The 16185-nt window shown below is 35.5% G+C and overlaps 1 protein-coding gene across 2 annotated transcripts in view; it reads right to left on the minus strand.

Annotated features, from left to right (window-relative positions):
* Window positions 1–4459: 4459 nt before the first annotated feature.
* Window positions 4460–16185, minus strand: part of PCDH7 (protocadherin 7) — a 473803-nt gene continuing 462077 nt past the window's right edge. For both annotated transcript variants that reach the window (XM_004375119.1, XM_004375118.1), the window contains exon 3: window positions 4460–4836. In XM_004375119.1, coding sequence (XP_004375176.1) covers window positions 4460–4836 — 377 coding nt within the window. The remainder of the gene's footprint in view (window positions 4837–16185) is intronic.

Raw genomic sequence — 16185 nt, forward strand, 5'->3', positions numbered from 1 at the left:
GCATAGTGAATCATAATAAACGATGATAAATTGTTCTCTGCTTCACTATCAACATCCAAGTAGCAGAACAATAGTCAATGATTAACATTACAAACAGATCGTACCACACTGAATGCAAGCGCTTTAAAATGGTGGAAAAGTTGTCTGAAAGTAAACCCCGGGTAGCTGAAAAAAAAAACGATGCCTTCCTCCAGATGTTATCTATCTATATATATATATATATATATATATATATACCTCTGCCCTGGTTACAACTAACATGCTTTACTCTATACTTGATCTTCACTCTTTTTTTTTCTTCTTAAGGGCATAATGCATCTTTATCACTGATCAGATAGACCTAAAACTATTTAGATCTTCAGATTCCTCATGACTCTTTTAGGATGACTGATTCTTGGCAGTTTCTTCTGGTCTGTGTGTTTTCTTTTCCTACATGACAGCTTCCCAGAGTAGCCTTTCAGTACCATTTTAGTTTCTCCTCCCATAAAAACAATGCCTCCCTTGTTTTCTGAAACTCAGGCAGCAGGCCAGTCAGAAACCATATAGAAATGATATCTGGAGTTTCAAAATGAGCACTAGATTTTGACTGAAGCTACAGACATTTTAATACACATAAATTTATATAGTTACTCATCAATTTATAAATGTGTCCTAATGTATAATGCATGCAAAGTTCATTTGAGATTCTTGTGTACAGAAAACAAGTATGGTTTATATACTGTACAACCAAAATAAAACAGCAGCTAAAAGAAAAACAACAAAAAAATAAAGAATAAAAATTCTAAATCAATATTTTACTTTGCAAAATAGACTGATTTTACCCCTAATAGTATCTTTCTGTGTTACTATTTCAATAAATACTTTAGCCTCCTAGTTAGATTTAAGCAGCCCATTTTAATGCCTTAATCTTGTTTTATGACTGAACAATATTTAAGACTGGTCCATTATCCGAGTTTGTCAGAAGGCAAATTTTTAATACATTATTTTCACAAAATAAAGATGGATAAATATACAGGATCAAAAAAGTTGGGAATAGCCCATTTCCCCTCATTGTCCAAACTCAACAACCATTCTTTTTTTTTTTTTTTTTTTACCATAACAACAGGTATAAAAGGCACAGTTGCTTATTTTGCATTCACTCATTTATGTATATATTTTTTGTATCTTTTTATTAATTTTTTTCCAAAAGCACTCTATATATGGAGTGGCACCAGATTTAACCTATTTAAAATAAAAGTCATACAAACACAAAATATATTTCTGTGTCATGCCAGCTCATTATATAATAAACATGTTGTTGTTAGGTGCCATCAAGTCAGTTCCGACTCATAGCAACCCTATGTACAACAGAATGAAACACTGCCTGGTCCTGTGCCATCCTCACAATCTTTGCTGTTTGAGCCCATTGTTGTAGCCACTGTGTCAATCCATCTCATTGAGGATCTTCCTATTTTTCACTGACCCTCTACTTTACTAAACACCATGCCCTTGGTAAAGGACTGGTCCCTCCTGATATCATGTCCAAAGTATATGAGACGAAGTCTTGCCACCTTCCCTTCTAAGGAGCATTCTTGCTGTACTTCTTCCAAGACAGATTTGTTCGTTCTTCTGGAAGTCCATGGCATATTCAATATTCTTCGCCAACATCATAATTCAAAGGCATCAATTCTTCTTCAGTCTTCCTTATTCATTGTCCAGCTTTCCCATTTATATGACGTGTTTGAAAATACCATGGCTTGGGTCAGGAGGTCAGGTGCACCTTATTCCTCAAGGTGACATCTTTGCTTTTTAACACTTTAGAGAGGTCTTTTGCAGCAGATTTGCCCAATGCAATAGGTTGTTTGATTTCTTGATTGCTGCTTCCATGGGCGTTGATTGTGAATCCAAGTAAAATGAAATCCTTGACAACTTCAATCTTTTCTCCATTTATCATGATGCTTATTGGTCCAGTTGTGAGGATTTTTGTTTTCTTTATGTTAAGGTGTAATCCATACTGAAGGCTGTAGTCTTTGATCTTCATCAGTAAGTGTTTCAAGTCCTTGAACATGTTATGGTAGCTAATTATGCATGTTATGATAACTAATTCTACTGAAATTACTGTGAATACTTAAACAGTACACTGAATTTTATTCTTTCACACCCATTTTTATTCTAAAGGGAGGCTCACAAGTTAAATGATAATGGCATGAATGTCTTGAATGTGGTGTGTGACCTTATTAGCTTTATAGAGAAGGGTTTAAAAGTAGAGTGAAATGAGCTATCTAGTGGTTTCAAGTGTCTCATGAAGAAAAGAAAAAAATGAATTAAAAAGGTTTGTTGAACACCTGTGTTATGCAATTGAGTATTTCCTTTGTAACGTGCAAGAAAAATATGTATACATTTCATAAGTATCTTTAGCAGTATTTTGTCTTAATAAGTACTTACAGATTATACAAGGCAGAACTGCTTTAATGGAGTTTCCTAACAAAGTACTAGAATTGCATCTTTTCATAGTGTAAATAATAATCAAACATAAACATGTTCAATTATTGATATTTTAGTTCAATGTTTTTGTTTCAATTACATATCTTCTTTTACCCTAACTATTATGCATAAACTAACATCAAAATGAAAATTCTGTTTAAGAAACAGCATAACAAAATGACCCCAAAAGAGTACCCCACCAAAAAGAGAAGTGGTTTTCAAAGATACACATTTTGATGACCTATAGTGAATTATCAACTTATATCCCAGTCTGCTTCCCCTTATAGCCTAAGAAATTCTGCAAAGCAAGAAACTACCCAAAGCTATATTGTTTCTACAGTTTGCTAAAGAGCCATAAAGAGTTTATAACCAGGTTATAAACATTCAGTAATGGGAATTTTTGATCTCTTTGCCTGATATTCCCTATTCTGTCTATGGATTGTCACTTTCATCTGGATGTCCCAGTCAATTTCCAATAGTCCCAAATCATTCTCTATAGAGCAAGTGGCTCAACATATGCATATTCTGTTTCTTTTTATTGCACTAAAACAACTGCATGTTTTCCAACTTTAAGATGTGCATACCATGAGAAATGTCAATGCTTGCAACTCATTTCTCTCATGTTCAGTCTGGATTTGTTTCAAGACACATATTAATATTTAAATCACATTAGTGACAAATTTGATTATGGTGTCCCCTATACTGTGAGTCTCAAAATAGTTCTATATTGCACAGGATTCAAGATTAATGCACTTGTGTTGTATGAAAGTGTTCACTGAACACATAAAAATGCAATTGGTAATTTGAAATGTGGATAATAAGATCAGCAAGCATACCTTGGATTCTAAACTGATAACAGTGAGCTTAACTTATTAGACTGTCATGTCAATACATGTCAATACAATGATTTTGAAAAGTGATATCTTCCCTGATAATATTACCCAAAACTAAACTTGAACTTCTAACTGCCTATTATTATAGTACCAAAAATATCTCATTGGTTTTTCATTTTCTGAGTTTTCAAATAAAATTTATTTTAAAAGAAGCATGTCTTCTGGGTATGGAGACTATAAAATGAACAAGTGTTTGATTGTTTCTGGGTGTGCATGGGAACAGCTGTTTTTATTGTTTAATGAATTTCCATGTCAAGATCAAATCTACTTCATGATTTCCCTGATCCACGATATGATCTTTGGCCTTTTCATGACACATTGTTCTAGTTAGTTGATAATATTGATCCTGTTCTGGAAAAAAAATGTGATTATTATAAGTTATAAGTAGTGTAATTGATACATGTCAAAAAAGTAGTGTGCATATTGAGATTCTTGAGAGAATGTATGAAATTGAAGTTGATTCTCCCGCCTTGAAAACAGCATATGCCAATTTGGAAGTGCAATCTCCAACTAAGTATTATTTTGCTCTCAGTCTCTGTTACAATATTAAAGCTGTGATCTTCCCAAAATGCTTCTTAATGGAGTCCACCTTCATAAGGACTGTACCTTTAGATGGACTCTCTCATTTTTGAAGGATTGCCTTTAATGGAGATAAACCATGTTCTGATGGTATGTCTGAAATATATTTTACTTGACCTGCTATTTTTGAACAGCCGGATGACACTCAAACAAAATCAAAGTGACTAAAATCATGCTTCAGCTTTATGAGAGTGTGTTGTGTTCTGCTAATCAGGCTTGTTACCATGAAAGAAACTTGCAACCATCTTTTTTTGAGGGGGGTGGGAGGGGAGTTAAAGGGAGAGTGAGTGTTGGGAATCAGTGGGGGTTTAGACATGCAAGTAACAAGGATGGTTTCTACATTGTACATTATAACCAGGCTAACAGTATCACTAAAGGCCTGATCTGGAGGCAGAAGTGGCAGGCAAAGCTTTGTCTCTTTGGTAGCCCCCTCTTTTTGATTAAACGGTTTTGCTTTGTAAGCTTTTTTCCCTCTTATTCTCCTTCTCATACATGAAAAGATTTTGCTGTTGCTCCTTGTTAGCCTACAGGTACACTTCTCTTCTAGTGAGTGTATTGACAGGAGATGGCTTGTATTCCCCTGTTTTTGTAAGGGGAATATCCTCAGGGTTGGCTTCCTCATTTTTGCTGAAACTAGCTGCACTGAAGGTCTCAAAGGATGAGGTCAACTTTTTGTTCAGGAGGTTTCTGTTGCGGTCACCCATGATGGCGGCCTCGCCGTTCGCCAGCTTTTCCTGACTTCCTCGTTCATCAACAGGCATGAAAGTGGAGAGTTTGGGCTGGCTCTTCTTCCTCTCTGGAGAAGTGCGGACGGGCATCCAGCAGGAGTCTGAGTGGCCATATTCATCACACTCGCGGGTGCACTTCCCAGTGAGGGCTACATCTGGAAGAGGTCTTGAATCTGAAACACAAGGAGAAGACGCCATTACAGTTGGATATTCTCTAAACAGGCTTTCCTAATCTGGATGAAATTGGAGGAGAAAATATATATCTCCCTTACCATCTTATCTCCCTTTACCCAAAACTTTTCAGCTCATCATTCTATAGAAAAGTTATTTCATGTACATTAAAAACAAGGTTTTGCAAAAACATCAAATATTATACAAAGACAGGACTGGACAAAATGATAAATTTAATTATGTAGAAGAGACAGGTGTATATGAATTTGTTACCAGACAGGGTCATGTAGATATTCTCAAGTAGGAACATTAGTATATATGTCTATTAATATAGGTATAATTTTTTTCTACATCCATAAAAAAATTACTAAATCCAAACAGATAATTTTATGTATTTATAAATTATCCCAGAAATGGTGTATTTTTGCCAATTTGATTCCTTCTGGTTTATGCATTATTCATGGCATGCAAATATGCAAAACCTTATATTTAAAATACATTCTAAAATATGAGGGTGACTCAAAAGTAGAACCTAAATTGATAGCATATAATGTGGTAAGAAGTAAAAATACAAAGTAAAGGTATGTTTGGGTGTGAGCATACTAGTAATATCACCATTTATCCCACCCTATCCCCACAACCTCCCCCATGTCAAATGACCTTATGTGTGCTATGGTGTTCACAGAGAAATAAATTTGCCAATGTGTTTGCAGAATGGAAATTTTATGTGAAATGAAATGTGTAAATATGGTTATAAGTTCCTAACTTTTTGATGAAAAAGCATGTACTCCTAATTAATGGTGTTGCCCAGTGGAATGGGAAATGTCTTCTAATTCTAAAGTGCTAAATCATACCTAGAGAGTTCTCAGGGATCAAGATTAAACATGGCACTTCAGAATTACATACATATGTAATTAAAATCATTATGTCTATCTGTCTTTGGAGAATGGTTATGTATCTGCTCAGCATTAAAAAAATTATTTTTTCAGACTTTGTGTTTAAGAGAGAGTGGGAGAGAGAAAAACGTGTTCTATCTCTACAGATTTCAAGAGACCAACCTCTAGGGTATTATTTAACATATTTTATAGTTTATTTTATTGCCAAACAAAAGAACATAATATATCTCTGCTTCAATTTTTATCATACTCTATCATTTTATTACAAGGCTTGGGATTTAAAGACTGACAAATTTTGACTTCTATAAATACATTCATAAGTGGAATCAGTTAAGATTTGCATTTACATAACCCTAGGTAGATTTTTCTTTAAAATGAAAGGAATTACTTATTTTACTTCCAATACATTTAAATTACACCCTCTCCTTTTATCACACCCCCTCCAATTTAATATTATATTCCTACTTTGGCTATCGTTTGCCTAGGATATTTTATAGGTTTTTCTCTGCCAAATCTAAATCAAGGCACTCCGATAATTCATGTTATTTTTTTCCCTTCAGTGATGGATAACTGAAATATTGACATATGCCATCCCATCCATTTTTGAACCACTGTGGCCTGGAATTTTTATGCCATGAGCTAAGAGTTCAACAAGGAAGTGCCGGTATTCTTCACAGGATATCTCCTATTACTTTTCTCTTTCCCAAAGGGAAATCGCAAAGGTAATTACTCACTACAGTAGCACATGCTGCTATTTGACTTCTAAGTAGGCAGATAGTCTTAATTTTATCATAAAAAGAAAAAGCACTTTCCCATTCATTTTTTTATGCTAAATTCCTTCTCTGTCTCCTAATTCCTATTTTAGATGCGTTAAAAAAATCAAACCACTGACAAAAAGCTTTAATGGTTTTTGTAATCAAGTTGGTGTAAATTTTTCTCAATGCGAAAACTTTGAGTTCTTCGGAAATATTTCCTATCTTAAGATACTCTGCTTTGTTTTTTGAAATTGTTCTAAATGCTTTAAACAGTAGAAGCCTCAGAAAAATGCAAAGTGTAAGACTGGATCTAGTTTTCACCAAATATTTTTCTCCTCTACCCCTTTAATGAGTTCAAACTTATTTATTTATTTATTTTTCTCATATTAGTGCCTTTCAGGAAAGTGACAAAAATCCGGAAGCTACAGAAATAGGGAAAGAAGAAAGACTCTCTATGAATGTTTTTAACCCACTGCAGAAGTGACCCCAAACGGCCTAAGATCAATTCTCTAAGTTTATTTATCTTAACACAGCGTATCTCAACCAGTTTACCACAAAATCAATGACTTACATAGGTGGCTGCTTTTCAGGGCTTAATTTGTGTTTATAGTTTGAAATACATTGCACTTTGTTTTCCCTTCACTTGATAAACTGAGAGACAGCTTATAAAGCTATATTAATGGTTTGGCTACTCTTCTTGCCTTTTGTTTAACTTATGTACCTGAACTACTGATAACCCTGTTATCCCATTGCCATTGAGTCAATTCCTGCTCATAGCAATCCTACAGGACGGAGTAGAACTGCCCCCACAGGGTTTCTAAAGCCGTAATCTTTATGGAAACAAACTGACACATCTTTCTTCCCTGGAGTGGCTGGGGGGTTCGAACCAGCAACCTTTTGGTTAGCAACCAAGCGCTTAACCACTGCCCCACCAGGGCTCCTTGAACTACTGATAGATTATAAAAAACTAAGAACATTTATATTGACTCAATTTCCAATGTACCATCAGTGAGACACTCTGCCATTATTTGCTTCAATCTTTACATCATAGTCTGGCACATTCCTGCTGAAATTGATTTCTACTTATTGCTTTTAACTAAAGATAGCTTGTTTTCTCTGCTATCATCCACATGAAGGCTGCCACATCTCTATCCAAGAAGCATTACTTTTAATAAGGATACCCTGTCATTTCCAATGTCAAACACTTGATTAGGGACTATAGCGGAAGTTGACAAGCCTAATTGGCTGAGACCTGTTGCAGTGTTTGTCATCAAATTTAAAAAATAATCAAGAACGTTTATAAGAGATTCATCATGAGCAATCAAAACTTCCAATCTTGATGACTCAAATAAACCTTGAAAAGAAATGCCAACGATTAACAAATGCAATTTGTATTATGGTCCAATTTATTAACAGCAGGCATGAGCGGAATAGTATTTTTCTGTGTTTCTATATTTTCTTATCTTAATTATGCAAGCATATATTATAAAATACTTAGAACACAAAGGCTAGACATAATCTTAGTCATTTAAAATTATCTGACAGAACTTAGATAGTCCTGTCAGAAAAGATGTTATTGTTGTTAGGTGCCATTGAGTCAGTTCTGACTCATAGTGACCTTATCTATAATGGAACAAAATGTTGCCTGGGACTGAACATCCTCACAATTATTGCTATGTTTGAGCTCATTGTTGCAGCCACTGTGTCAATCCATCTCGTTGAGGGTCTTCCTCTGTTTCATTGACCCTATACTTTACCAAGCATGATGTCCTTCTTCAGGGATTGGTCCCTTCAGATAACAGGTCCAAGTAAGTGAGATGAAGTCTTGCCATCCTCCATTCTAAGATAACCTCTTAAAATATACAACTTTCTGGGATTATAGAGACAAAACTTCCGCAACTAATACTTTGTTAGTCTTTCATTGAAAGGTATTTTTATCTAACATGTAAGTGCATTATTTTATGCTTTTGTTAGTTTAGTTCTATTCCCTTTAATTCTGATCTCAGTGAAGATGAAAAACAGCTAATCACTAAATCTTATTAGTTGGTACTGGGTAAAAAAATAAATAAATAAATAAAGCTTTCTATATCAAAATATAATAGTATTCTCTATCAGCATTTTCTATAATGAAGTCAGTTCTTTAGAGGTTTTTTTGGTTGTGTGTATGTGTGTGTGTCTGTATGTGTGTTTTCCCTACTCAATCATATCAAACCTTGAAAGACTAGAAGTAGAATTGGCTCTAAACAATCCTATTTTTCTTGCTTTAGCAAATCCATTTTTACCTAGTTATGCAATTTACTAGACTCACTGTATCATTTTGGAAATCCAAAGTTCGTTCTTAGACATAAAGTTAATTTTCCTCTCTGAAATACACGTTTAAAATCCTCATAGTAGAAAATAATTTTACAACAATTTATAACATATAAAGTACTTTCCCTCACTTTATCCTTTTTTCTGTCACCTCAACTGACTAGCAAGGACAATTGATGCACTTGGGGACCCAAGCTATGGGAGAAGTGAGGTCAAAGACCAGGTGTTTTGACTTTCCCTTTAGTGTTTTTCCCATTATACCATATTGCTTTTCCTAGAATGTAACAGCTGAGTTATTTAGAGGACAATTACTGCTACCCAAAGCCATAAGAAATAGCTACAATCCCCAAAGAGAGAAGGGGAAAAAAAAAATCTGAGCAGCATGGGAAATAAAGCAAATCAAACCAAACTTATTACCATCGAATTGATTCCGACTCATAGAACCCTAAAGGACAGAGTAGAACTGCACCATGGGGTTTCCAAGGAGTGGCTGGTGGGTTTGAACTGCCGACCTTTAGGTTAGCAGCTGAGCTCTTAACCACTGCGCCAACAGGGCTCCAGTGTGGGAAATAGATACCACGAAGTCACAAATTTTACTACTTAATGAAAAGAATGGTACAATCTCCCTAAAACTTTAAATCTCCTAATGTAGGGGAAATTACATACTAATTTAAGAAGTCAGTTTCTCTTTCTAAAAGGAAGAGTATTCCTTCTTGCCAGACACAGTAGATGGGTGGATGGTGGGAAGATTATGCTAGATGCTGCTACAATGATGTCGACAAGAAGTGACAGACAGACAATATGGTAGAATCACTAGAAATAATAAGGAATGCACAGATTTATCAAGGCATTTAATGTTTCCAGAAGATGTCCTATACAATTCAGAAGCCATTAGAGACATCATTATTACAGGACTGCACAGTGAAATTGTTAAGACTCTTGAAGATAGCTCTGCACCAGTAAAACTTGTGAATATGCCAAGTTTATGCATTCTGCCAGAATCCTGGCCACCCACTCTACTCCAGGCTTTTGACTCAGGCTAAGAAGATAAGGATTTTCCACTTACTAAGAAAAGGCATGAAAATGTTGCATTTAGTATTAAAATATTTACACTTAGAATTTATTGTTTTAAAGCTCTGATACTTTAAGCTATATGCGTCCGTTTCTTGTTTAATTTACATATTATTTAAGTCACTGAGCTAAATGGGTTATTGATTAATGTGTGGAGTCCCTGGGTTAACAAATTTGGCTGCTAACCAAAAGGTTGGAAGTTTGAGTTCACCCAGAGGCTATTTGGAAGAAAGTCCTAGTAATTGACTTCTGAAAAATCAGTCATTGAAAACCCTGTGGACCACAGCTCTACTCTGACACACACGGGGTTGCTGTGAGTCAGAATCAACCCCAGGGCAACAGGCTTAGTTATTCAATGTGTAGATTTCTCAGATATTTATGTTACTCCTTCAATTGGGTCTTTAAAATCAAGCTCTAGCACATTCTTAACAATGCTGTTGTTAGCTGCCATCGAGTTGGTTCCAACTCATAACAACCCTATGTAAAACAAAACAAAACAAAACACTGCCGGTCCTTCACCATCCTCGTGATCATTCCGCTGCTATTCATAAGGTTTTCATTGGCTAATTTTTCCCAGAAGTAGACCACTAGGTCCTTCTTCCTAGTCTTAGCCTGGAAGCTCAGCTGAACTCTATCCACCATGGATGACCCTAATGGTGTTTGAATATCGGTGGCATAGCTTCCAGCATCACAGCAACACGCAAGCCACCACAGTGCAACAAACTGACAGACACTTGGGATAACTTGACAATATTCTGTAAATGAAAAACTGTGATTTTCTCCTTTTTTTGATAATAATCACATAAGTAGCTTTTTCTCTTTTTCTTTTTAAAGTATTTGTTTTTCTTTTGCTATTTCTTGGCTTCTTGATATACATAGACCTTTTTTTTTTTAATAGGCACATTAAAATCTGGTGGAATTTTCTGGACTATGAAAAGTATTTGTAAAAGGAAAAACAAGGCAAATAAAAGATTAGTGGCAATTGTTTTCCAACAAATATTTTAGCATTACCTTTACTTTCATTAGTCCAAATGAAAATATCTCTTATACTCAAATGTCTAAATGGAGTGCTTCATTTTAAAATAACTGCCAGAAAATTATTTATTTTTGCCTCATATAATACGACTGTGAAGAAATCATTAAATAAACGTAGGTTAGCCAAAACTTATTTGGAAATTTATTATTGTACTGAATAAAGCTTAAGGGATAAGGGTGTGAGTTCCAAAAGTTACACATCAAGTTGAGTTTGGCTTTTTTATATACATAACAGAAAGATCCCAGCCATGTGACTGTTTGAGGAATTTAGGAACACTAGAAAGCAAACACGTAACAGATCATGGGGAGATGGAGATCACGGTCTCAGGCAAGTGATTTGTGCTCCAAATGCCCAAACACTTAGCGGAAGGGGGAGAAATTTACAGTTACATAAGTGTGGCCTGAGAACATAACAAGGGGGTTAAGATTTCAAAAGCATGTTCTAATTTATCATAGAATCACTCAATTTAATAAGATTGGAAGAGGATTTAAGGATCATCTATTCATCCCGCTTACTTTAGTCTCATCTCTACCACTCTCAGGAAGGAGCCCTGGTGGCACAGTGGTTAAGCACTTGGCTGCTAACCAGCAGTTTGGCAGTTTGAACTGACCAGTTGCTCTGTGACAGACTGCTTCCAAAAAGCTTACAGCCTTGGAAACCCTATGGAGCAGTTGTACTCTGTCCTATATGGTCACTATGAGTCAAAATCGACTTGACAACAATGGGTTGGGTTTGGTTGGTTATACCATTCCTGAGCACTTCACTCGAGGGACAGTGAGCGTGTGAAAAGAGCAGATTTGGAGTCCTAACAGAGCTGAGTATGATTCTGTGGCTATACAACTTTCAAGCCTCAAGTTCCTCATCTCTGAGATAATAATATTTATTCTCCCATTTATTGTGGTGATAAAAGAGTTAAAGCATATAAAGCCCATAGCATAGTGCCTGGCATAGGATGGATATTCAGCAAATAGTAGATTATATGTTAAGGTCATAAGTCCCTGCAGAGATTTATGGAGGTGAAGACATTATATTCTCCCTGAAGTCTTCCATGAATGAAATGGTTATTGTTAAAGGAAATTAATTCTGGAGCTGGGCTCTCTAGTTTCAAATCCCAATTTTGTCACTTAGCTGTTTAACTTTGGACAGAAGAGTTGAAGGTTCAGTAGTAGAATTCTCACCTTACATGTCGGAGACCCAGGTTCTCTATTTGATAAATATTAGCTGCTTCAGAGCTTTGATAATGATCAAGGGAGGTCATGAAATTCAGAAACAGATTGTGGACATTTATTTCACAAGTTTGATTCCAGGCCAATGAACCTCACGCACAGCAACCACCTATTTGTCATTGGTGGCTTGTGTGTTGCTATAATACTGAACAGGTTTCATCAGAACTTCCAGACTAAGATGGACTAAAAAGAAAAGTTTGGTGATCTACTTCCTAAAATCAGACAATGAATACCCTGTGGCTCACAGTGGTCTGTTGTGTATGGGGTCACCATGAGTCAGGGCAGCTAACAACCACAATTTTGGACAGCTTACTTGATTTAAGTTTCCTCATCTGTATAATTGGCAAAAGAATTAATTAACTTCTTAGGATGATTGTGAGACTAAATGTGTTAATATATATAAAGTACTCATAGCAATACTTAACACAGCTGGCCTTTGATAAATATTAGCTATTTCAAGAGCACAATCAGTTACCCATAATTCAGTCTTCAAAAAAACTCTGAAAACCATAAGTTTGTCTTTTTTCCCCCATAAGTTTATAACAAAACTGATCTGAACTAATACTGATATATCTTCTGCTTTATTTATCTCAATTAGTGTGAATATTAACGTATTTACTGTATAAATGGTGTGTTTAATTAAGAGTGCTATCTCAACCTCTCTAGGTTTTTTTAAATGATATATAGATGGTATTACCTTTTTTAATGTATGAAGGATTCTGAATTTTGTGATATACTGACCACCAGGATTTCATAAACCTTATTGTGGACTTAAACACTGACGTGAATTTAATAATACCAATCATCTATCAAAAGATCATGTATTTTGAATTACTTATCTAGTCATGCTAATGGATTTATAATGATAGAGCCTGATTTCCAAAACACCAGTGCCACCATCTATTTAGGGAAATACACTGGTCACCATATCCTGGTTTCTCTATACCAGGTGCCTTCTTAATATTTCTTTATTAAGAGTATTCCAAACAAGATTCATTCTCTCTCTCTCTATATATATATTCATTCAATATATATATGTACCACACACACGTATACATATATAATTATGCTTCCTCAGAACTAAAGGGTAAATGATTTATTATTTGGAGTTAGCTTTACAAAGTAAGCAGACCACTCTTAGAATTAATCACATTTGCTTGAAGGAAACTTAACCCTAAAATACTGGGTTATCAGCTTGCCACCTTGCTTTGCCTGCATAGCCAGCATGGTTGCAGTTCCATTTATAAAATGTGCCAAAAATTAGCAATACATTAATCTAAGAAGTTGAAAATCAAGGCAAGACAGCAAAAAGCAGGACAAACACCTGATGTGCAATGGACACGTCATATATCCAAAATAATAAGTCATTCAGTATATGCAGATTTCATCAGGTGTATATGTGCTTGTTTTAAATTGCAAAATACGGCCAAAAATTCCTCTCATCTCCTTAGACACACCCCTTCAGAATGTGACATTATTGCTCCTCCTGTCAAGAGGTAGAATCTACTTTTACACCCCTTGAAGCTGGGCTAGCTTCAATGAATAGAATGTAGCAGAAGTGGCATTGTGCTATTTCCACCCTAGGTCTCAAGAGGCCTAGCAGCTTCTGCTTTCACCCTGGGAACCCTGGGATCACCATCCTGTGAGAAAGACTTATCTAGCTTCTTTGAAGATAAAAGACCACATAAGAGAGTGGCCCAGCTGTCCTAGCTGAGCCTACCTCCAGCCAACCTTCTTGGTGAATGCTTGCAGCCACATAAGTAAGTCAGGTGAAAGTAGCAGAACCACTTAAATAATCCACAGAAACATGAGAAGTAATAAATCTTTGTTGTTTGAAGCCACTAAGTTATGTTTGTTTTCTTTCGTATGTGTGCGTGGTGGGGGTATGGTGGGGAGAGCTTGTTGATGCAGGAATAGATCACTAAAATAATGATAATGAATATATTATATTATTTGCAATAAATAAACTAATCCAAACAATAGCCTGAAACCTGGAAACAATACCCTTTCTTTCTTTTATGTTCTTTTATCATAGGTAACAAAAGTGACCAAAATTACTTCTAGTACCTTTCAAAGGATCATTTTCAGAGGTGTAAGACGTTTAATTAAGAAGTTCAAGCAAATGGCTACCATATAAATGCTTTGGAAAATTCTGGTCCATTAATTACAAGATTTCATTCTGTGATACCTAGGAGTGCTCTACTTTGGCCTGACATTCCAAGACGATATTAAAATGTTTAAACATGTTTGAAAGCATCAGCAACTTCTTTTTCTATTCCTTAGGCTAAACTCAGCTAAATAGCAATTGAATGTATCTCAAGAAGCATTTACTGCCTGAGGCTGAGACCACTGTCATTCTGAATATGGCATCATCATATACAGTGGAGACTGAGCATGCCATGTCTCAAAAATTCTTACTGAATCATCTCAAACATAAATCTGCTGGTTGGTACATGAAAACTGCACTACAGCAGAAAAATGTATGGTGATTGTTTGGGAATGATCACCTTATACACATCAGAGATGTGGGCTTCACTTTGATTCCCCTCTTCGTCCCCAGAAAATTAGAGGCAGCAGAAGTTTGTCTGTGAAGGGGAAGAGTGGAAGAAGAAAGAAGCACTAGAAATGAGAAGAGCTCTGAAATTGATAAAGAGAGGTTATAAAATCCAGCAAGAGATTATGGATATTTATTTCACAAGTTAATAATTGACTATCTCACTGAAAATACACCCAATACTCGTTGTCTTGACCATTCGTATTTATTTTTCCCACTGCAGTGATCAAAGCTTTCTTGATTCGTCTTCTAGTCTCTTGGGTTCTTTTACATTGAATTTTTATTTTTATTTTATTTTTTTTACTTTGGATGTCATAAATTTAATAAGCTGATTAAAGCTAGAATTACTGTTTCCCCTACAAATGCACACATATACTCACCAAATTTTGCATAAAATTTCTGTGGGACTCAAAGATACCTAGATAGAACCTCAGTATACTTCCAACCTCCTGGTGAATGGGAGAAAGAAGAAGGATGCATTTTTTTTAAACTTAAAATTATTTTCCTTTTGAGTTAGAACTAAAGGTTAAGAAATATTTAACAATTCACAAACACCAGAAAAGAAACTAGATAACTGGGAGCTCCTAAAAAACAAACACTTATGCTTGTCAAAAGACTTTACCAAAAATGTAAAAAGATAACCTACAGACTGGGAAAAAAATTTGGCTATGACAAATCCGATCAGCATCTAATCTCTAAAATCTACAAGATACTGCAAAACCTCAACAACAAAAAGACAAACAACCCATTTAAAAAATAGGCAAAGGATATGAACAGGCACTTTGCCAAAGAAGACATTCAGGCGGCTAACAGACACATGAGGAAATGCTCACTGTCATTAGCCATTAGAGGAATGCAAATCAAAACTACAATGAGATACCATCTCACCCCAGCAAGGCTAGCAGTAATCCAAAATACACAAAACAATAAATATTGGAGAGCTTGTGGAGAGACTGGAACACTTATACACTGTTGGTGGGAATGTAAAATGGTACAACCACTTTGGACATCGATTTGGTGCTTCCTTAAAAAGCTAGAAATAGAAGTACCATATGATCCAGCAATCTTGCTCCTTGGAATATATCCTAGAGAAATAAGAGCTGTCACACGAATAGATACATGCACACCCATGTTCATTGCAGCACTGTTCACAATAGCAAAACTATGGAAACAACCTAGGTGCCCATCAACGAATGAACGGATAAACAAATTATGGTATATTCACCCAATGGAATACTATGCAACGATAAAGAACAACGATGAAGCCATGAAACATCTGATAACATGAAAGAATCTGGAAGGTATTATACTGAGTGAATTTAGTCAGTTGCAAAAGGAAAAATATTGTATAAGACCACTATTATAAGAACTCAAGAAAAGGTTTAAACACAGAAGAAAATATTCTTTGATGGTTCTGAGCGTGGGGAGGGAGGGAGAGGGGTATTCATTAACTAGAAAGTAGACAAGAATTATCTTAGGTGAAGGGAAGGACAGCACATACTA

Source organism: Trichechus manatus, unplaced genomic scaffold, assembly GCF_000243295.1.
Source record: "Trichechus manatus latirostris isolate Lorelei unplaced genomic scaffold, TriManLat1.0 scaffold00034, whole genome shotgun sequence".
NCBI classification, from domain to species: Eukaryota; Metazoa; Chordata; class Mammalia; order Sirenia; family Trichechidae; genus Trichechus; species Trichechus manatus.